The sequence below is a fragment of the Biomphalaria glabrata genome, chromosome 6, assembly GCF_947242115.1.
Source record: "Biomphalaria glabrata chromosome 6, xgBioGlab47.1, whole genome shotgun sequence".
Lineage (NCBI taxonomy): Eukaryota > Metazoa > Mollusca > Gastropoda > Planorbidae > Biomphalaria > Biomphalaria glabrata.
In genome coordinates this window covers 27,778,203-27,801,419 of record NC_074716.1, presented here as the reverse complement: position 1 = coordinate 27,801,419, position 23,217 = coordinate 27,778,203, and the positions used below count along the sequence as shown (strand labels likewise).

At 38.0% G+C, this 23,217-nt stretch overlaps 1 protein-coding gene across 4 annotated transcripts in view; it reads left to right on the top strand.

The window, feature by feature from the left end:
• Nucleotides 1-707: 707 nt before the first annotated feature.
• Nucleotides 708-23,217, top strand: part of LOC106068964 (protein still life, isoform SIF type 1-like) — a 239,627-nt gene continuing 217,117 nt past the window's right edge. For all 4 annotated transcript variants that reach the window (XM_056033602.1, XM_056033601.1, XM_056033600.1 and 1 more), the window contains exon 1: nt 708-978. In XM_056033602.1, the coding sequence (XP_055889577.1) occupies nt 884-978 (95 nt within the window). In that variant the 5' untranslated portion in view covers nt 708-883. The remainder of the gene's footprint in view (nt 979-23,217) is intronic.

The window sequence follows — 23,217 nt, the reverse complement described above, 5'->3', positions numbered from 1 at the left end:
TCGGGAGCCAATTTTGAGTTTTTGTTTCCACACAAACTGTCTTTGTTACCTTGTTTTTAAAGATTTGATGCGCCTTCTTCTTCAATTTCCATCAGTATATCTATATAAATCTTATATAAATGTACCACTTTTATAGAGGAGGAGTTGTCAGTTTAATGTTCTAAACTTCTACCTGTCCGCTCCCTGTCAATCTTAATTAACAGTCACGAAGAAGATGGTAAAAAAACAACTAGTAAGTAATCTAAACAAATATTTCGTTCTGAAACAGGCTTTGAAGTAAATAGACAAGTACTTGGTTCTATCTTTTGTCAGTTTTAAAACTACTTAAAGCTATACATTATTACTACGTAGTTTGTCTAGGTTATCATTTTAACTAGCCCCCCCCCTTTCCGCCAAATAGCTCTAAATATTCTTTATGCTTCTCAGTTCTATATTAAACCTTCTTTAGTTTGGAATATATATTTAAATTTTATAAATAGACTGCGGCCATTCTGTGAAATAATTCAAAATAAATATAAAAGGTTTGCGTATTTCACGAATAAAGAGTTAATGAAGGTGGCGTGTGTACAACACTTTATGTAAACCCGTTCGGAGGTTTTGGAGATATTGTGATAGATATAGGGCCTAATAGATTTACGATACAGTTTATTTAGATCTTAAAATATGCTAATTAAAATATATTCCATTAGAAAGAAGGAGTATAGATATATTACGGATTCATTCTAAGGAATTTTATTATCTGTGACTAGTTTGTCTACTCCGGACCAAGGATTACTTAGGATTACTCCACTGTGATACTACCATAATGTCTGCCATCAGAGTGACTACCAGAAATTCCCAGAGAATGTGAACTTTCCAAAACAAAGCGAGAGAACAAAGAGACATGGGGAACAAACTTTGTGCCCCGCTTTTGAAGAAAAATTACCGAGGACAGGAGACGAACCCTTGGCATTCCAGAAAGGACTCACACTTACTAAGGTAGGACTTTTTAAAGACATTTTATTTGCTATTCTAGTCATGAGTTACGCTTGGTGCTCTGAATTGGGAGGGGGGGGGAGAGTACTTGATAGAAATTAGGTAATGGCTAACATAATGTTTGTGGGGTAAAAATAATTTGAGATGGGCGTTACTAACAAATGATTTAATGGTAAAAAAAAAGTTGCCTTTGCTATTAATGTCGAAAACTCTTGAAATGTATAGAGCAGTGGTTCCCAAACTTTTTTGACTCGTAGACCCCTTGCCATGTTTTCTGGTTTTCGGTAGACCCCCCCCCCCCCCCATATAGGAATTTGTTAATCTATGAAGTAGTCCTTCAAACATTAAATATTAATTAATTAATTAATTTGTCTTAAATATCATTGTAAAAGTTTTCGCAAAGAGCAGTTTCTCATGTATTTCTTGATTTTTCACGTGTGGCTCAAATATTGGGTCCGCGGAACTGTTTTCACTAATAGAAGGGGGCGAAGGCGAGTAACTGGCGCCTAAACCAGCAAGCTTCGATCAGAAATGTCTCATTAGCCCTTGGGGCTTGCTACCCACCTAGCAGAAGGGGAGAAGGCGAGTAAATGGCGCCTAAACCAGCAAGCTTTGATCAGAAATGTCTCATTAGCCCTTGGGGCTTGCTACCCACCTAGCAGAAGGGAAAAAGGCGAGTAACTGGCGCCTAAACCAGCAAGCTTCGATCAGAAATGTCTCATTAGCCCTTGGGGCTTGCTACCCACCTAACAGAAGGGGGCGAAGGCGAGTAACTGGTGCCTAAACCAGTAAGCTTCGATCAGAAATGGCTCATTAGCCTTGGCTTGCTACCCACCTAACAGATGGAAAACTGAATTCAAAACTTTGCTGCCTTGCAACTTCAAAACTTTGCTGCCTTGCAACTCAAACATGGGAAAGGTTTTGTGATTACACCCTGAAGAAAAATAAGGAGCAGGCAACCCTTAGGCAGTTTGCAGCACACAGCGCTACACCCTGTCAGAACACAGCGCTACACCCTGTCAGCACACAGCGCTACACCCTGTCAGAACAGAACCTATGACGCTCTTGATCCAAAACTGTATACTGGGTAAATGTCGTTTGCAAAGAATTACATAAGAAGCTTTTAATTTTGTAACTCATGTAACTGATGTATTTCATGCTTAAAGAAATTCTTTTGATAATAGACTGGTAAATTCAATGTTTTATCTATAGTGTTTTCTGTATTTTCCTGTAAGTAAAGAGATTTTGTAAGACACTCACAAACAACCATCTTCTCTATATGATGTCGAAGAGAGATTTTGTTGGTCTATTATGAACTTCATCTTTGACTGTTCGAAAGTTTTTCAAATCTGTATTGTAATGTACTAGTTTAGAGAGTAGGTTAGTTTTGTTAGATAAATATATTGTGTATAGTTTTAGCGACGGTAAAAGTAATGACGTAGTAAGACAGACTAATGACGTAGTAGACTTAGGCGAACAAGAGACCAACATGGCGTTATGTTAGAAGTAGGCTGTGTTTTGAATAGTAGTTGAATAGTAGTTAGATATAGCGACGTTTTAGAAAGACTGGACGGATTTCCCAGTGGTTAATAAAGTCTCATTTTATAGAACTGAATGTTGTTATCAAGTATATCTATTTTGTAATGTTCTGTGGCTAATGTTAAGTAATTATTGATACATAGTCGAAGTCAGATTAGATTAGCCCACAACAGTATCTATTTTGTCAGGGTGGCAGTCTCAAATGACCCCCCAGCGTAATTGGTTTCATATCATCATTAAAGGGACAGTTAGGTAACCGCTTGTTTGACAAGGAAGGAACGAATCTCAATTTTAAATAATCTACGCTGTACATTTCTTTTTGTTAAACATCAGTTACATGTAGACACAATGAAGCTCTTTAAATAAGTATTGAAATTAAATACAACAATTTTCTTTTCGAATAGCAGGATAAATATTTAAAGGATTAACTGAGATGCAAATCATGTATTAGTGTTTGAAAGAGTTACGACTTGCTAGGCGTAAAAAAATCTATTATCGTAGACCCCCATGGGCATCTCATAGACCCCCAATTTATGTTTTCCCTATCGTAGACCCCTTGGAAGTCTTCGTAGACCCCTGGGGGTCTATATAGACCACTTTGGGAATCACTGGTATAGAGTAAAAGCTTACTTTGTTTATTATTGCTTTGACGCAGCTGGACTATACTGTCTCTAAGAACCAGCCATCCAAGTAATTGTGTGTTAGTAATTTTATTATAATCTTATTTAGTAGTCTACTAGCCCAATTTTAGACTAAATGGAATTTTTAAAAAAATATAATAGAAGTGCGATGTCATAGGCAAAATTCAAGTTCAAGCTGAATAAATCTTAGAGATTTTGTTTTCAGCAGAATGCCCAAAAAAAGCTAAAATGAAAACAATTTTGTTACAAAAGATGATCATTATGCCCGCTTGACATAACAGGCTCGATTAGAGAGAGATATATCATAATAATAATAATAAAAATAATACAGAAAAGGTTTATATAGGTTGAGACTGAAAAAAAAAAACTTTCACTTTTATAACTGCTGTATAACTCGCATGGATATCTTATTTTCACATTTTTTCCATAATAAAATCTTCTCTATTGTCCTGTCTCACTCTCTATGTATATGGAAAGGAATAAGCTTGAAATTTATTCAGGAACATTTCGATAACACATCTAAAAGATCCTATGGTTGTGTTTTGTGGTATTTTGTATAGAACACACTTTTGATCGATATCAATATATATCCTTATACGACATTTCTTTTCCAGTACATATAATATTGTTACGAATGAACAGTGACAGGTAGAGGTCACTATGTGTGACCCCGGCGAGATGACACAGCACCGAGTGTTATCTGGAATCTATGCATGTAAACAAAGACAGGATGGGACGTGCCTCACGTGTTGTTCCAGAGGACGAACAGATTTACGAAGGGGGGCATTGTGACAAATGAACAGTGACAGTTAGAGGTCACTACGTGTGACCTCGGCGAGATGACACTGCAGCAGGCATACTCTGGAATCGACATGTATAAACAACAACAGGATGTGATGTTTCCTCCCATGTTGTTCCAGAGGGTACTAGCAGTGTTTTTGCAACAATAGACAAGCGATTAGGGACTCTTTATAAACCAGAGATGTTCATGTGAAAAGAGTCAGTACAGTCGTCGATACTGTTCTCTACTGTGCGAGACAGTAGAAGAGAGTGGACTTGAGCCGTTACAGTCGATACAGTCGATGTAAGACGTATACGCTACATGTTACAGTGACGAATTGTTATAGTTATAATTCAATAAAGTTATTTAAAGCTGAAAGTTGAGTCGTCAAGTTCTTTGCAGTGTTTCTTTTATTTGTGTGCCTAGTACATTTAGCCAGAAAATCAGAAATACGTAACAATTGGTGTCAGAAGTGGGATGTTTTCTGGCTGAAATGTCTTCGAGGAAACTACTTAACCAGCTGTTGGTCAAAGAATTAAGGCAAGAACTTCGTGAGAGAGGTCTGCAGCTCAATGGTAACAAAGAAACACTAACAGAACGCCTAAGACAGGCCCTTATTGAGGAAGATCAAGATCCAGATGAATACATATTTGAATTAAACCCAGATATGACAGAGGTCCTGAGTAACATGCAGGGCCAGATGGACTTAATGAAGGAGAGCCTCAAGAAAATAAACGCCATGAATGAAAACGTAAATGAACTGATGAGCTCTATGAACGAGAAGATTGACCAGAGAGTCAACACTGTGGAAAAAGAAATGGAAGAGATAAGGACTCATGTCCAAGAACAACTGAGTAAGGAACGGGGTACTAGAACAAAAACATTAGTGCCCGAAATCTCTGGGAAGATAAAGCCGCCTGTGTTTGATGGATCCATCTCATGGACTGTTTACAAAAGACAGTTTGAGGCAGCGGCCAAGGTTAATAACTGGAACACTGAAGAAGAGAAAGCGACTGCTCTGGTGTTAGCTTTAAGAGGGAAGGCAGCAGAACTGCTTCAGTCAATAACAAATCAACAAGATTACGCTGCCATTGTTAAGGCTATGGAGCTCCGTTACGGAGACGAACATTTACAAGAAGTTTATAGAGTTCAGTTGAAAACCCGACAACAACGCTCCGGTGAAACCTTGCAAGAGCTAGAGGCGGACATAGAACGTCTTGCTCATTTGGCATATCCAACAGCAGCACAAGACTTTCTGGACGTCATTATCACTGATGCATTCATTGATGCTATTCGAGATCCAGAACTGAAGAAGGCAATAAGAATCAGTGGTAAGCGCAAATCCAGCGAAGCTCTGGTCTACGCCCTCTCCTATGAAGCCGCCAAAGACGCCTCTAAGAATATCCATCATGGGCGTATGCTGGAAGTCCAAGAAGAAGATCTTACACAACTTCTCAGAAGGGTAACTGAAGTGCTAGAAGAACGCAGACCAAATAAGAAGCAAGAAGGACAGAATAGAACCAGTGTACGTTGTTGGAATTGTGGAGAACCTGGCCATCTACAAAGGAACTGCACGAGAAGATTTCCCCGACAAACAGAGTATCAGCACAGACCGGAGACAGATGCAAGGTCAGGTGCTCATGTCTACCAGGGAAACTAACTTTCGCCGGTCTTATGGGGCAAAAATCGGCGATCAAGAACATGACAGCCCCTGCAACTATAATTCCAGTCGCTGTGTTAGGGAAGAATAAAAGTCTGTACATCAATGGTAGAATTGGATCTCGAAATTACCGTTTTCTTCTAGATACTGGTGCCTCACGTTCAGTCATTCGTCCAGACATTGTCAAAAAGAACGAAATCAAGAGAGTGAACTCTTACTCCTTGAAGACGGCCAGTGGAGAGATGATGCCTATACATGGACTGACAAATATAAACTTTGAGCTCGGGCATCAGTCATTTATACATGAATTTCTGATCGCTAACATTACGGATGACTGTATTATTGGGCTCGATTTTATGCAGAAATGTGAATTCTCTCTGAACATCGGAGGTGGTACTTTGAAATGTGGTGATGTTGAGATTCCCTTGCTCGGGGATGAAGATGAAGAGAATGGTCAAATAAGAAGAATCCTTTTAACAGAAGATACAAGTTTGCCAGCTCAGTCTGAAGCAATTATCTGGGGAAAGTTAGAGCATGGTCAAACTGCAACGATGACGGCGATAGTGGAAGGCATTGAAAATGACAACAGCGGAATGGCAGTAGGAAAAACATTGGTCCTTGTCGGAAAAGATCAAAAGGTGCCCGTCAGAATCATGAACCTCGGCCTACAGGAGAGACATCTAGAGAAAGACAGCCCCATCGCAATATGTAATACTCTTGACCTGATAAGAAACTGTAATAATGATATCACGATCGTTAATTCCACCAAACCTTTCAATCCACAAATTACCAAGCTCCTGACAGAAATGAAAGTGAATTTATCAGATGAGCAGTTCAGCAAAGCGGAACAGTTGATCATTGAGTTTGAAGATATTCTGCCATCTGATGAAACAGACTGCGGACGGACAAACATGGTACAACATCGAATAGACACTGGAAACACCAGACCGATTCGACAGCCACCACGTCGCTTGCCGCTAGCAAAGCAACAAGAAGCTATGGACATGATAGAGGGCATGACGCAGCAAGGAATCATTGAGCCCTCAAATAGTCCTTGGTGTTCGCCTATTGTCTTAGTAAAGAAGAAGGATGGATCTATGCGATTTTGTGTAGATTACAGAGCTCTGAATGAAGTCACACATAAAGATAGTTATCCACTTCCTAGAATCGACGATACTTTGGACACGCTTGTAGGGTCCCAGGTATTTTCTACTCTCGACCTAAAGAGTGGGTATTGGCAAGTTGAAATGCATCCCAATGATAGAGAGAAAACCGCCTTCTCTGCTGGCAATGGCCTCTGGCAATTTACTGTGATGCCATTCGGTCTCTGCAACGCACCAGCCACCTTTGAACGATTGATGGAGAGGGTTTTACGAGGACTTCATTGGACTACATGCCTTGTTTACCTTGATGACATTATTGTCATTGGCAAAACGTTTGAAGAGCACCTTGCAAATCTGAAGGAAGTATTTCAACGGATAAGAAGTGCGGGAATGAGACTCAGCCCAAAGAAGTGTTCCTTATTCAGGAAAAACGTTAAGTACCTTGGTCACATTGTGTCAAATGACGGAGTCAGCACTGACCCTGACAAAATTGAGGCAGTGAAACGATGGCCTACGCCAAGTAATATCCATGAGCTGAGAAGTTTCTTGGGACTCTGTACATACTACCGACGTTTCGTGCCAAATTTCTCAAACATCTGTAAGGTCCTTCATCAACTGACAGAGCAAAAGAGGCCATTTATTTGGACATCTGAATGTCAAGAAGCTTTCGAGAGGCTGAAAAACACACTATCCTCATCACCAGTATTGGCCTACCCCATTCCAGGGAAGACATTCATACTCGACACAGATGCAAGCAACACTGGAATAGGCGCAGTCTTGTCCCAAAAGGTGGATGAAACTGAACGAGTCATCGCATACTTCAGTCGAAGCCTATCGAGAGCTGAAAGGAACTACTGTGTGACGAGACGTGAATTGCTGGCTGCTGTGGATGCAATAAAACATTTCCACAAGTACCTATACGGGCAGAAATTTATCTTAAGGTCAGATCACGCAGCTCTGCAATGGTTGCTTTCGTTTAAGAGCCCTGAAGGTCAGGTGGCAAGGTGGATCGAACGTCTTCAAACCTATGAATTTGAAACTAAGCACCGAAAAGGGCAAATTCACCAAAATGCTGATGCACTGTCTCGACGACCCTGCAAAGCAGAATGTAAGCACTGCAAGAGGGCTGAAGAAAAGGAGGTAGCTGTCAATTGTCTTCGGCTCGGAGTAGATGTTTCCGGACCCTGGTGTGATAAAAGGATTCGAGAGGACCAAATGCAAGATGAAGATCTGGCTCCCATTCTTCTATGGAAAGAAGATGGACAACGGCCAGATTGGAAAGACATCTCTGAGAAGGGGGTAGCCACCAAGGCGTACTGGGCTCAGTGGGACTCGCTGACGTTAGTCAATGGTGTCATCAAAAGAGTTTGGGAATCTGCTGATGGAACATCCAATCGCCTTCAGCTGATGTTACCGAAGGTGAGAGTTGCTGAAGTACTGAAAGAGATGCATAATGGCGCTAGCGGATCTCATCTTGGTGTCAATAAGACTCTGGAAAAGGTTCGTCAGCGGTTCTACTGGTTCAGATATAGAGAGGATGTAGAGGAATGGTGTCGAAGGTGCGACATATGTGCGGCAGCAAAAGGCCCTCGACGCAAAACTAGGGGTCTTTTGCAACAGTATAATGTTGGTGTTCCATTCGAGAGGATCGCAATAGATGTAGCAGGCCCATTTCCTGAAACCAAGAAAGGAAACAAATACATCTTGGTAGTCATGGACTATTTCAGCAAATGGCCAGAAGCTTATGCCATACCAAATCAAGAAGCTATCACAGTGGCCGAAACACTCGTGGATAACTGGATCAGTCGCTTTGGTGTACCTAATGAGTTGCACTCTGACCAGGGCAGGAACTTCGAGTCCAAAGTTTTCCAGGAGATGTGCAAGACACTTGGCATCGAAAAGACTCACACGACAGCTCTCCATCCGCAATCTGATGGGATGGTGGAGCGATTCAACAGAACCCTAGAACAACATCTGTCTAAGGTTACTGATGACCGACAAGACGACTGGGACAGCCATATCCCCATGTTCCTCATGTCATACAGAGGATCCGTTCATAGCACCACAGGATATACCCCAGCGAAGATGTTATTTGGTCGTGAGCTTCGTCTACCATGTGACCTGTTATTTGGGATTCCGAGAGATACGCCAGTGTCTTCAACTGAATATGTCACCAATCTCCGAAGACGATTGGAGAATGCTCATGTATTGGCCCGCAGAAACATCAAGACCAACAGTGACCTGATGAAAACGAGGTATGACAAACGGGCCAATACGTCGGGGTTCCATGAGAATGATCTAGTGTGGCTCTATAACCCACAGAGACGAAAAGGCAGATCCCCGAAACTCCAAAGAGACTGGGAAGGTCCATACCGTGTCGTAAAAAGAATAAACGACGTGGTCTACCGGATACAGAAAAGTCCACGGTCCAAGCTGAAGGTTGTCCACGTTGACCGACTCCATCAGTACCGTGGTGAAATAGAATCTGTTCGGGACGAACAGATCTAAGAAGGGGGCAGTGTTACGAATGAACAGTGACAGGTAGAGGTCACTATGTGTGACCCCGGCGAGATGACACAGCACCGAGTGTTATCTGGAATCTATGCATGTAAACAAAGACAGGATGGGACGTGCCTCACGTGTTGTTCCAGAGGACGAACAGATTTACGAAGGGGGGCATTGTGACAAATGAACAGTGACAGTTAGAGGTCACTACGTGTGACCTCGGCGAGATGACACTGCAGCAGGCATACTCTGGAATCGACATGTATAAACAACAACAGGATGTGATGTTTCCTCCCATGTTGTTCCAGAGGGTACTAGCAGTGTTTTTGCAACAATAGACAAGCGATTAGGGACTCTTTATAAACCAGAGATGTTCATGTGAAAAGAGTCAGTACAGTCGTCGATACTGTTCTCTACTGTGCGAGACAGTAGAAGAGAGTGGACTTGAGCCGTTACAGTCGATACAGTCGATGTAAGACGTATACGCTACATGTTACAGTGACGAATTGTTATAGTTATAATTCAATAAAGTTATTTAAAGCTGAAAGTTGAGTCGTCAAGTTCTTTGCAGTGTTTCTTTTATTTGTGTGCCTAGTACATTTAGCCAGAAAATCAGAAATACGTAACAATATGAATAATACTAAAGTAAACTCTTTGGCTGTAATGATAAACTGGATTGGAAAAGTGTATTTCGAAATTCGCTTTCCCCATTTCATTTTTAGAAAGTTGGCAATAATTAGCTCCCCTGACACAGTTTTCTTGTGTGGGAGTTTGATAAATGTGACCAAGAATGATTGTTTTTGATCGTCAATATTTTTTAGAATTATAACCTGTCAGACTTTCAGTATGTTGAACTGGGCCCTGGGGCACCGTCTCTGTCTCAGAGGGGATGGAATGGAATGCCGACGTTTGCTAAGTACATCTATAGTTGTGGAGAATTGTTTTGTGCTCTGTGAATTAGGGCATCTGTTTCAAGAAGTTACGCAGAACTGATTATGAAAGTAATGAAACTTTTTTTTGTCACGTAACTTAAAGAGATACTATCCAAGGCAAAAGACAGAGAGGAATGGAGAAAGATGGTCAACAGATTTTGTGTGGTACAGTTGTGCCCCAACGGTCCAACAGTCTAAGTGTTAGGTGAAGAAGAGAGAAGGGGGTGTTATGGAGTGTATTTCCAAGGTAATGGCCAAGAAAGGGATCGTTTATATTTTGTCTGACGGGTTTCTGATGAAACCACGACACGGTCTTTCATAATCAATGTTACTAGAAGTCACGTGGATGAGAGTTGAACGAGATACTAAGCGACAGACGTGAGACAGAGATGACGTCTTTTTGGAGTGAGTTTGATTACATATAAATTCATTTTGTTACAACTAGATCTAGATCTCATTTCAAGTTAAACTTGTGTATATTTAAAACAATCTTTATATTCGGGTGTATTGAAAGTTCAATACTAAGAACTTAAAACGTTTACTTTGGTTGAGTTGTATTAGCTGTCTCCCCGGTACGGAGCTACAAACCAACGACCGAGCAAGGGAGGCATGGTGGCTGAGTATTAAAGCGCTTGGCTTTCTAACCGAGGAATGTCGGTTAAAATCTCGTTGTTGACGCTGCTGAGTCTACCCTACTCTAATAGGTACCTGACATTAGTTTGGAAAGTGAACTTGGTTGGTCTTTGTGCTAGCCACATGACACCCTCGTTAACCGTAGAAACAGATGACATTTACAATGTCTGCTTTATAAATTGCAAAGTCTGAAAGGATTAATTTTCTTTTTTGTAACTTACCTATATAGGCTATCTTTTTTATGCTGTCTGTCCTAATATCATATTTAGATGTCAAAAACTGAAAGCAACTTTTAAAAAGTCTCTTTGATTATAAATAGATGTAACGGGTATTTTTAGCCCTCTGAAAGTGAATCCTTTTATTATATAAGATAAATTTAATACATGCAAAAACTGTTTTTACATAAACGCACAGTATTTTTTGAAACTAGATATTGATCTACATAGGCGACATCAAAGGAGTTCTTGGGATATTAATCTACCGTTATGTCTTTAGAGACAACTGTTGTTGCTGTTTGTAATTCAATAAATGTAATGATGTTTTTAATATTAAATATGTGCGTGGTATTCACATAGATTACATATACATATTTTCAAAACTAAATTTAAAACGCATTTCGTTTCCTCTTCTGTTTAGTATGTGTTCATAAAGAAACCGTGTACAACCTGCCTCAATGCAGTTTAAACTTACAGTACATAAGTTTGCTTGACATATAGTCACATCAAACAAGTACATCTAAGTACGTCCATTTTTTGTTTCGAAATTTTATTGAAAAACATCACATCTTTAAAACTGTTGCAATCATATCTTAAGAGGAAAGAAAAAAAAGTAGAGACTAGATGAGAAAATAAAAGCTTAATATCGACCAGTTTTCAAATAAATTCATGTCTCTTTACTAATTAATCAGTAGATTCACTCTTTTCTCTCCTTCCTTCTCTCCCTTGACTCTTTTCTTTCCTTCCTTCTCTCCCTTGACTCTTTTTTCCGTTCTCTCTCACTCTTTATATTTGCCCTAAACTTCATTCAGCAAGCAAAAGTACTTTCATTCCCCAAGACTCGATTTTTCCCCAATCCCCAATCTTTTTTTTTATTCACACACACACATATACACAGTAAAAATAAGCATCATCTCTACAGCTAGAAATCAATAAAGTTAAATGGACAAATTGTGTTTAGTTTATGACTTTCTCAGTTTAAACTCGCGAGATTCTCGCACATCACAAGTTCCCTGATGGACGCTAAGTTTTGTGATTTGTAAAGTCAATTTTTTTTTTTTTACTAGTCCTGCGACGTGATGTAGATCTTCTCTAAGAAATATGGCACCAGATAATACCAGAATAGAAAAAAAACATAATCATAAGTTTAAAACATAGCTTCAAAAATCTCTCTAAAGAAGAGTCATCATAATGAGCCAAAAAGGTGCTAAAATGGGGAGAGGGGGGGTAGACAGGGGGGAAGAAAAGAGAGTCAGCAGGTTTCGAATTGAGAAACATCTTTGTCACGTGCGAGTATAAAGAGTCATGGATGTGGATAGTACTAATAGCCTACTACTAGACTAAGGACTTTTCCAAATATTGAAGACTAACATTTGAATGATTAAAATGGTGAAGAAACACAATGAGTTTCAGTTGGACTAGAACACCCTGATAGAAGGAAACGTTATTGCAAGTCGGTCAGTTCATCGAAGTGGAACTTTACATTTGAAAATAGTTTCAATTAAAATCATTTTGATTGAAGCAGCTATTCTTGTTTTTCTTGTTTGAACTGTATGTGGTTGTCATTGATATAATGATAATTATCTTGACATTCATTTGTAGAATGCATGTAGGCCCAGTACTTGTAGACATGTAAATCACAATCATCAGTACAGTGACTGGACTAACAACAGGAACTAAGAACTACAGGCGTACGTGATGAGCTGTGTAGTGTATTGACAGGACATCCATCCAACTTCCAGGAAGAGATTTGATCAATAGAACAACTTGTTAGCTTCACTTATACATTCACATCCACATCAATAAGTCCATTATTTGACTTCATATCAACTCTTTTCATCAATACAACTACCTGACTTCACATAAACTTGTTTCATCAATACAACTGCTTGACATCACATAAACTTGTTTCATCAATACAACTACCTGACTTCACATAAACTTGTTTCATCACTACAACTACTTGACATCACATAAACTTGTTTTATCACTACAACCACTTGACATCACATAAAGTTGTTTTAGCAATACAACTACTTGACTTCACATAAACTTGTTTTATCAATACAACCGCTTGACTTCACATAAACTTGTTTCATCACTACAACTACTTGACATCACATAAACTTGTTTCATCACTACAACTACTTGACATCACATAAACTTGTTTTATCACTACAACCACTTGACATCACATAAAGTTGTTTTAGCAATACAACCGCTTGACTTCACATAAACTTGTTTTATCAATACAACCGCTTGACTTCACATAAACTTGTTTTATCAATACAACTACTTGACTTCACATAAACTTGTTTTATCAATATAACTGCTTGACTTCACATAAACTTGTTTTATCAATACAACTGCTTGACTTCACATAAACTTGTTTTATCAATACAACTGCTTGACTTCACATAAACTTGTTTTATCAATACAACCGCTTGACTTCACATAAACTTGTTTTATCAATACAACTGCTTGACTTCACATAAACTTGTTTTATCAATACAACTACTTGACATCACATAAACTTGTTTTATTAATACAACTACTTGACTTCACATCAAGTTGTTTCATCAATACAAATACTCGACTTCATATAAACCACATACTGTCTTGCTACCACATACTGTCTTGTTACCAAATACTGTCTTGTTACTACATACTGTCTTGTTACCACGCACTGTCTTGTTACCATATACTGTCTTGTTACCACATAATGTCTTGTTACCACATACTGTCTTGTTACCACATATTGTCTTGTTACCACGCACTGTCTTGTTACCACGCACTGTCTTGTTACCACATACTGTCTTGTTACCACATACTGTCTTGTTACCACATAATGTCTTGTTACCACATACTGTCTTGTTACCACATACTGTCTTGTTACCACGCACTGTCTTGTTACCACATTCTCACATTCTGTCTTGTTACCACATACCGTCTTGTTACCACGCACTGTCTTGTTACCATATACTGTCTTGTTACCACATAATGTCTTGTTACCACATACTGTCTTGTTACCACATATTGTCTTGTTACCACGCACTGTCTTGTTACCACGCACTGTCTTGTTACCACATACTGTCTTGTTACCACATACTGTCTTGTTACCACATAATGTCTTGTTACCACATACTGTCTTGTTACCATATTCTGTCTTGTTACCACATACTGTCTTGTTACCACATTCTCACATTCTGTCTTGTTACCACATACTGTCTTGTTACAACATATTGTACTCGGCTGACTCTACTAACTTACTTCACTCGACTATTTCATCTGACTTCTTCAACAAACTCAACTTGACTTCTTCGATTGACTTAACTTGACTTCTTCAACAAACTCAACTTGACTTCTTCAACAAACTCAACTTGACTTCTTCGATTGACTTAACTTGACTTCTTCAACAAACTCAACTTGACTTCTTCGATTGACTTAACTTGACTTCTTCAACAAACTCAACTTGACTTCTTCGATTGACTTAACTTGACTTCTTCAACAAACTCAACTTGACTTCTTCGATTGACTTAACTTGACTTCTTCAACAAACTCAACTTGACTTCTTCGATTGACTTAACTTGACTTCTTCAACAAACTCAACTTGACTTCTTCGATTGACTTAACTTGACTTCTTCAACAAACTCAACTTGACTTCTTCAACAAACTCAACTTGACTTCTTCAACAAACTCAACTTGACTTCTTCGATTGACTTAACTTGACTTCTTCAACAAACTCAACTTGACTTCTTCAACAAACTCAACTTGACTTCTTCGATTGACTTAACTTGACTTCTTCAACAAACTCAACTTGACTTCTTCGATTGACTTAACTTGACTTCTTCAACAAACTCAACTTGACTTCTTCGATTGACTTAACTTGACTTCTTCAACAAACTCAACTTGACTTCTTCGATTGACTTAACTCGACTTACTAAAACTCTCGATCCCTCATACAACCTTAATTCCGGTCATACCTAACCCATGGTCACTATTGACATTTTCACTCTCTGAAATTAACTAAAGTACAATAAGTGAACTATTTCGTCTGTGTACATGTCAAACTATAATTTAGTCTTGTTTGCATGGCCTTAGTTTCAGTGTTTCCTCTCAACCCCAATCACATTTAAAAAAGGGGAAACTTAAATAGCTCATGATGTTATCACTAATGCGATTGCGACACCATTAACAAATAAAAGACAAATTTTGAACTGTATCAATCATTTGTTTATCGTGACCCAGACATATGTGGGGAATGGTATTTATTCATTACACTATGGATGAGTTTGAAAACTGTCTAGATCTCAAATGCTCATGTTTCCATGTATCTAATTTGATCAAGACTTTATCTGTAGACTTCATCTGACTACTGGATCTAAAACAAGAACACTTGACAGTTTATGACCATAGAAACTGCACACACAAAATGGACGCTTTTTTTGAGCATATCTTTTAGAATACCAGCGCGCGGTCAGGATAATCGCCTCCGAAAGCCCTTAGAGAACCACACACACACTCTTTCTGTGTACTGCGACAGACTCTCCCCTCCCCTTCTAGTCTTATTTAGATCTGGACGCTAAGCTGAATAGTTGACTTATGGGAAAGGATGACACATGAACATGTTCAACTGTTGAACAGCATGTATACATCAACAACTTAGTATCTATACACTAGGAGAACACATGGAACATTTTGATAACTATTGAAAGAAAGTTCATTATTAGTTTAGTGCTCAAGCCAATTTTACATTCATTTATTTTTTACTTTGAAAAATTAAAACTGTTAAACTTGATTCTTCCCCATGTGGCCAACGAGCTAGTAATTGTTTTTCTCAGAGAGATACATCATCTGATGAATTTCTAGAAAATTATTAAAGTCGTTCTTGAAATCAGCGTCAATGCAAGTTCCATGCAGGTTCCTGAAAATTTCAATGAATATAGATTTCAATAAATAACATTAGTATACATTATAATTCTGTTTTGTCGTTTTATTCACCATAACGCAGTCTTGACTTAATTCTGTGTACCCCTGGCGAGCACAGGATCGCAAGCACACCTCTCCATCGAATTCGGTTATAAGCAACTTTCTTCATCTGCTCCCATGTCAGTTTAGTGTCCTCAACAGTTTAGTGTCCTCAACTTCGCTCATAACCGACCTCTTCTAGGTTTTTGTAGGCCTGTACACTTTCTTCTTCACTGTGGCTTCTAGTAAAGTGCCTGTCGTGCAACATTGATAGTTGGTTTTCGCAGTACAAATCGACATTAGCTGAAGTTTATTTTCAGAAAGTCGACTAATTCCTACAGTAGTTAGAGAAACCTACCGTAGAACTTTCTAATCACTCTGTGTCCTAGGTCTACTTGGTGTTAGGAAAGATTCTCTGCCCCTTCTTATTTCGAATATCCATCATTTGATCGATCAGTCCAGCTGTTTAAAATGTTCACATAATTTCCCACCATTGTGATTTTAATATCAGCCTAATTAAAGTACCGAGCCTGCACCCATTTGATACTAGTCAGCGTTTCTCAAACTGTGGGGTTATGAGAGCTCGGTGGTGGTCAATTTTTTTTTCAAGGACATAGAGTTATGAGTATTGATTAAACATCCTTTTGAAAAAAAAAAGATTCTGAGATTCAAACCCACGATCCTTATACTTCTGACATGGAAGTTAGACTTTTCAAATAGGACAAAACAAAACCAACCTGACCATTGACCGTGTACTGTAATGACACTCAGTTATTCTATTGGACTTCACAGTGGGTCAAAAGTCTCCTAAGAGCTCTCGTGTAACAAAGGGAGGTAAACATGAAACATTTTTATAGACAGAGTGAGGGAACTTTTTTTGTTACGACTTTCCTTCATGTTGTTCAGCGCAAGGGTCTTCGACGTAATGGATGTGCTCTGACTGCCAGCACGCATGCGCGTGACCTCACTTCCCTCTTGTACATCGTCTCAGTTAGTCGGGAAAAAAACTTGTTTTTTTTTTCTATGGACTCAGAGTAGACTGTTACCAAAAGTTATTGACTGGCCAGATATTTGGTCAGTCTCCTGTTGTCAGGAAAGCCTACTTGGAAAGAGGAGGGGAATGGGGGTGAGTTAAGACATAAAGAATGTGGCTAGCAGACGTACGACTTCAACTAGATTAGTAGCCAGGACTACTAAAATGACTGATAACAACAATTTGTGAATATATATATATATATATATATATATATATATATATATATATATATATATATATATATATATATATATATATATTTAATACACCTTTAAAAAAAAATCTCCTTATATAACTTATAGAGCCGTTATTTGAAAATACCCGAAGACATATAGTCCTGTCAATATAATTTGAAACATGATACCGCTCAAACTAGAGTTAACTAGAGTTTTCCCAGTGTGACCAACACGCTGGTAATTTTTTTTCCAAATGATATACATCAACTGTCCATTTTATAGAAAAATCGTTTGAGCCGTTTTCAAGATCCGTGTCCAGGCTTCATCCTTTGAACAGAAGGTTCCACGAAATTACCAGTTAAATAGAGGCATTACAAAAAATGGATAAAAATGTCACAGTTATATTCTAATACCAATATTCTCTTAACGAAGTTTATCTCTTGACTGGTCGTGTGGCATGCGCTCTGGACTGTCGTCTCGATGGCCCCAGGCTCGAACTCTGCCCCCCCTCCCCCCGCCGTCCCCAACCGAGTTTTGAGAGGTTTAGGGCTTGGATGTAAAAACTTTCAATTCTGAAAGAAACATTCGAATTATGTAGCGCAAAGAAACATTTTTTTTACTTTAATTTACAAGTAAATCTGTCGATGTAACAAAATGTGTTGTAATAGAATCAGAATTATAAGCTGTAAAGTAAATCTGTTATAAGCTGTAAAGTAAATCTGTGTGATAAGCTGTAAAGTAAATCTGTGTGATAAGCTGTAAAGTAAATCTGTTATAAGCTGTAAAGTAAATCTGTGTGATAAGCTGTAAAGTAAATCTGTGTGATAAGCTGTAAAGTAAATCTGTGTGATAAGCTGTAAAGTAAATCTGTGTTATAAGCTGTAAAGTAAATCTGTTATAAGCTGTAAAGTAAATCTGTGTGATAAGCTGTAAAGTAAATCTGTGTTATAAGCTGTAAAGTAAATCTGTGTGATAAGCTGTAAAGTAAATCTGTGTGATAAGCTGTAAAGAAAGAAAATCTGTGTGATAAGCTGTAAAGTAAATCTGTGTGATAAGCTGTAAAGTAAATCTGTGTGATAAGCTGTAAAGAAAGAAAATCTGTGTGATAAGCTGTAAAGTAAATCTGTGTTATAAGCTGTAAAGAAAGAAAATCTGTGTGATAAGCTGTAAAGTAAATCTATGTGATAAGCTGTAAAGTAAATCTGTGTGGTAATCTGTAAAGCAAGTCTATGTGATACGCTGTAAAAGAGAGTCTGTCTGCTGTGTTGTAAAGGAGAGTATATGGGTTGTGCCATAAAAGGGATTCTATGCGTTACACTTGAAGCTTGGTGGCATCAATATTCACCTCCATCTGTTTATATTAAAAATCTTGATCACACGTTTTCTGGACACTAATCTATGCGTTCATAAATATGTATTGACTACATCATAAGGTTCCGAATACTTCATTTTTTTCTCCCTAAAGTTTTATTGATCTATACTTTTTTTTTACTATTCTCTTTATGATAGAAAAGACGTTGATTAGTTATTTCTTTTTGTGAATTTTTTTTTTTCTTGGCAAAGTGCATTTTGATTAGTTCATTTAGGGTATTTAGGATAGTGTACATAGGTTAGTGCACTTAGGTATTTAGGTTAGTGTACATAGGTTAGATAAGGATTGCTGATAGTGTGGTTTGCTTTGAAGTTAAGATGATTCAAACCCTGCCCATGTATGTATGCAGGGCCGCCGCTACTTCTTGTGCAATGTGTGCATTGCACGCAGGCGGTCGACTTTAGGGGGCGACCAAATCATTATTCCAAGGTTATTTTAAAAAATGTAGTTAAATTAAAAAATTACTTAAATATTTAATATAAATTCCAATTATTCAATTATCCTTTGAAAATATAAACGACATTCGTACATAAGAAACTATTTTGGAAACTAGAACAAAAATACAGAACAGCGTGCGAGGGATTCCCACGGGTTTTTCCATAGCTTCTTATTTATTTTTGGCCTTAAATATTCGCGGATGGTTGTTTGTAATATTTGTTTTGAGTCGAATAGCACGCACTGTAAGTAGATCTATTACCGATAATTACAAAGTCAATTTTAAAAACATTTTCACTGGGGGCTGGGGCGCTAGTTCCTCTCATGTGGAGATGCGAGGGCGCAACGTCCTGATAAAATGAGGTGATATGGAGTGTGTGTTTCCTAAGAGGCAGTGAGAAGTTAAACGATTGATTGGTGGTTATGCAATGGTAATGATGAAATTAGCGAACCTAGTGCAAATGTGAGACGATCTTAAGATTTTATTTTGTTGTGAGCTAGATTTTGTTTCAATATTAGTTTATTTCATTACTCTTAGATCTATATCAGTTTATTTCATTACTCTTAGATCTATATTTCATCTCAAGTTCAATCGTGAATAATATTGAGTTTTTTGTTCTCAAAGAATTTGTTCAAGTTATTTCAAGTTAATTTATTTTTAAAAATATATATAACGCCTACATCGGCTCATTTGTACTAGCTGTTTTGAGCTACAAGCCAACAACAGACCAACAACAGGAGGTGGGGGCGGCTAAAAAACTTTTAGAACCCTTGCCGACTTACGCGAAACCTGCCGTACCTTCAATTCTAATTATTTACTTTGTATTAAACTCAAGAAAAATATTAAGCTCTGAGTTGCTTCATTAGTTGAATACATTTCTAGGCAACTCTGAATCCGTGTATGTCATATGATTGTGGATACAATGCACATCTCTTCAAAAGACAATCGTGATAATTATCATGAAAGTGTACAGAAAGTTGGAAAAGTTCCACTCTCAATGGCTTTTGTATTTCGAGCTTTTTTTTTTTTCTTTGCTTTAACTAACAAGTTAACATGTCCACTTCCATACCATATAACTGTTTTGAGCTGTCCAAGTTATCGATATATTGCATATATAGATCAGGGTCATTTTCATTGTACTATAGGCCTACCTGTTGCAGCTCATCCATTACAATCGTCGCAAATACAGAAGCATAAGCGAGTTGTCAGATCGAGATCAGTTTTGAATGTTTATCACAAAGAACCAAAATGTTAGATTTCTGAAGGCAGGTAAATATGAACTTTTTGATAGTGCATGGTTCATAGTTGTACTTGAGGGATACAACAACGATACGAATATGAAAGGAAACAATGGAATGGTCTGCAAAAAAATGGATTTAAATCAAAGGTCTTTTTGAAACAGTGTCCAGCTCAGTCTTAATGGAATTTTATCTGAAAAAAAAAGGGGGGAGCGGCATTTTTAATTTCGCACGCAGTCGGCCACAACCCGCGCGACGGCCATGTATGTATGTATATATGTATGTATGTATGTTTGTTTGTTTGTATGTCCCACATAGAAATCAAAACCGTTTGACCAATATTCATAAAATTTGGCATGATTGTTCCTTAGGTCACAGCAGAGACCGTAGTGTGTTACACTACAAGAATGCCCTAAAAATACAATACAATACCTAAATTTTTTATCTGTTGAAGAACGAAACTTTTAACAAATCGGGTAAACTCATTTTTTTTTTACAATATTTTATATCAGCTATGAATGTGTCGGCTAAACCGGTGAACCCCCATTTTATATCAGCTATGAATGTGTCGGCTAAACCGGTGAACCCCCATTTTATATCAGCTATGAATGTGTCGGCTAAACCGGTGAACCCCCATTTTATATCAGCTATCAATGTGTCGGCTAAACCGGTGAACCCCCATTTTATATCAGCTATGAATGTGTCGGCTAAACGGGTGAACCCCCATTTTATATCAGCTATGAATGTGTCGGCTAAACCGGTGAACCCCCATTTTATATCAGCTATGAATGTGTCGGCTAAACCGGTGAACCCCCATTTTATATCAGCTATGAATGTGTCGGCTAAACCGGTGAACCCCCATTTTATATCAGCTATGAATGTGTCGGCTAAACCGGTGAACCCCCATTTTATATCAGCTATGAATGTGTCGGCTAAACCGGTGAACCCCCATTTTTATAGTCCACTTACAATTTCGTGTGACAATCCAAAAATGCTAGGGCAACATCTCACCATGTTTGACATACGGTAGATCTAAGTCTAATGCACTAGATCAGCGATACACAAACTAAGGCCCGCTGGCCATATCCGGCTTGTTATGAAAATAATGGAGATAAAGTAAGCGTGTAAGACTAATGAAATATTTAGGTTATGCGTTCAAAGTACTTTAAAGCCAAAAAAAAAAAAAAGAAAAAAGGAAAACGGCTGGGTAGATAGATTGTATGCTTGACTTGGTGCCTGCTGAGTGTCAGGCTTCAACTATTGGCCTTACCGAATGTCTCACAGCCCCTCCCTTAAGCCAACACGGTGTGCCCAATTTAAACAACTATTTTTTTTTTCTTTCACTTGTTTAAAAATATATATATAATTAAAATGTATAATGTCACTTGAATATCTTTATACAATTTAATTCATTGTTTATAGATATAGACTGATAGATAGATAGATAGATAGATAGATAGATAGATAGATAGATAGATAGATAGATAGATAGATAGATAGATAGATAGATATTAGAGCTAATGAGGCGGCGTTGTCAAAAGATGTCAAAAAGAAAGTATTCCACATCTCAACTCTGCTTGAACTCTGCTTGAACTCTTAGAATGGAGTCTTCTATCTATAAATAACTTGTCTACGTAGTTGAGATGTAATCAATCGAGCTGGCGCTCCAAAGTGCTTTCTCTTTATCTAGGGGCCTAAATTAAAAGTCTATTCTGCATCTTGAATGCACTATCAGCATCCTCTCTGATTTCATTGATTGCACCAGAGCCCAGCGTTCCTCTTTGAACTCAGTTTTTTGTTCAATCTACTTTATATTCTTGATCCCCAAGATTCTCATACATCTAGTAGACAGCGCAATGCTGGAAAGCATTTATGAGGATTTTTGTTTTTTTATTCTTGAATCTTTGTCTTTCTTCTTCTTTTCTTCCATCTACGATATCCATTGTCCGTCCTACGCTTGATCACGTGACGATATTTTGAAGACAGATCGATGACGACGATTAGGTGGATTGCCCTCTCCTGCTCCAGCCTCTCTCCGTCTCTGTCCCCTCTGCTTGGACACAATGTCCAGACGTGAAGCCACGTATTGGAGTCTACTGGAGGAGTGCTGGTGGAATGGCTGTGTATCATAATTAGCTGGCAGGTCTTTATGGTTCTGTCAAATGATTATTTGATATGTTTTTATGGGGATGTCTAATGAATTGATGACACGTCTTTACAGTGATAGATAAATCTTATTTAACACGTCCTTATAATAATTAGCTGACACATTCTGTTTCCATTGTGATATATAATAATAAGATAACATACCTTAAACAAGAAAAAAACAACTTTTAAAAAAACGAAGCTCCTACTAAGCGTAGTTATATCAATTAGTTTGGACCAGTCATGTAATTAAATTTGTAATAGATCTAGACTAATAATAATAAATCTGTACGATTAGAAATATTTTACCAATTGTTTTTGTGTAGCGAAATTTCATGCTTTTAGCTTTTTCAATACGCTATGATCCTATCACTTGTCTGGACTAGTTGGAAATGAGTGGTGGGGGTGGGTGGGAGAGAAAGAAGGGGGAGAACTGTGTACATGTTACCATGATCGTGTTTTTAATGCATTTAAAAAAACCAAAAGGTGAAAGACAGTCTATATTAAACGCGAGGGCTCATGCCTACTCTAGCCAACTTCAGCTAACACTCACATTACTGCCAGCGAAGCGCTTATGAAAATAGAAGTTTTATAGTTCTCTATTGTTAGCTTCAAACTTGAAAGCGGCGACCTATTTATAACGTATAAAGTGGACTAATTCAACTTTTAACACTATATCAGTCAAGTTCATTTTCTTTCCCTCGTTCAATACCAAACAATATATATATTTACCAATAGTTAATTAACTATTTGATTTTAAAAAATGATTCTGTGCTATCGGGAAAAGGAAATCATTGTGCAAAATTTCAGCTTGATTCGAGATTGGGAGAAATAACATTTAGACATTTTTACCAGACAGAGT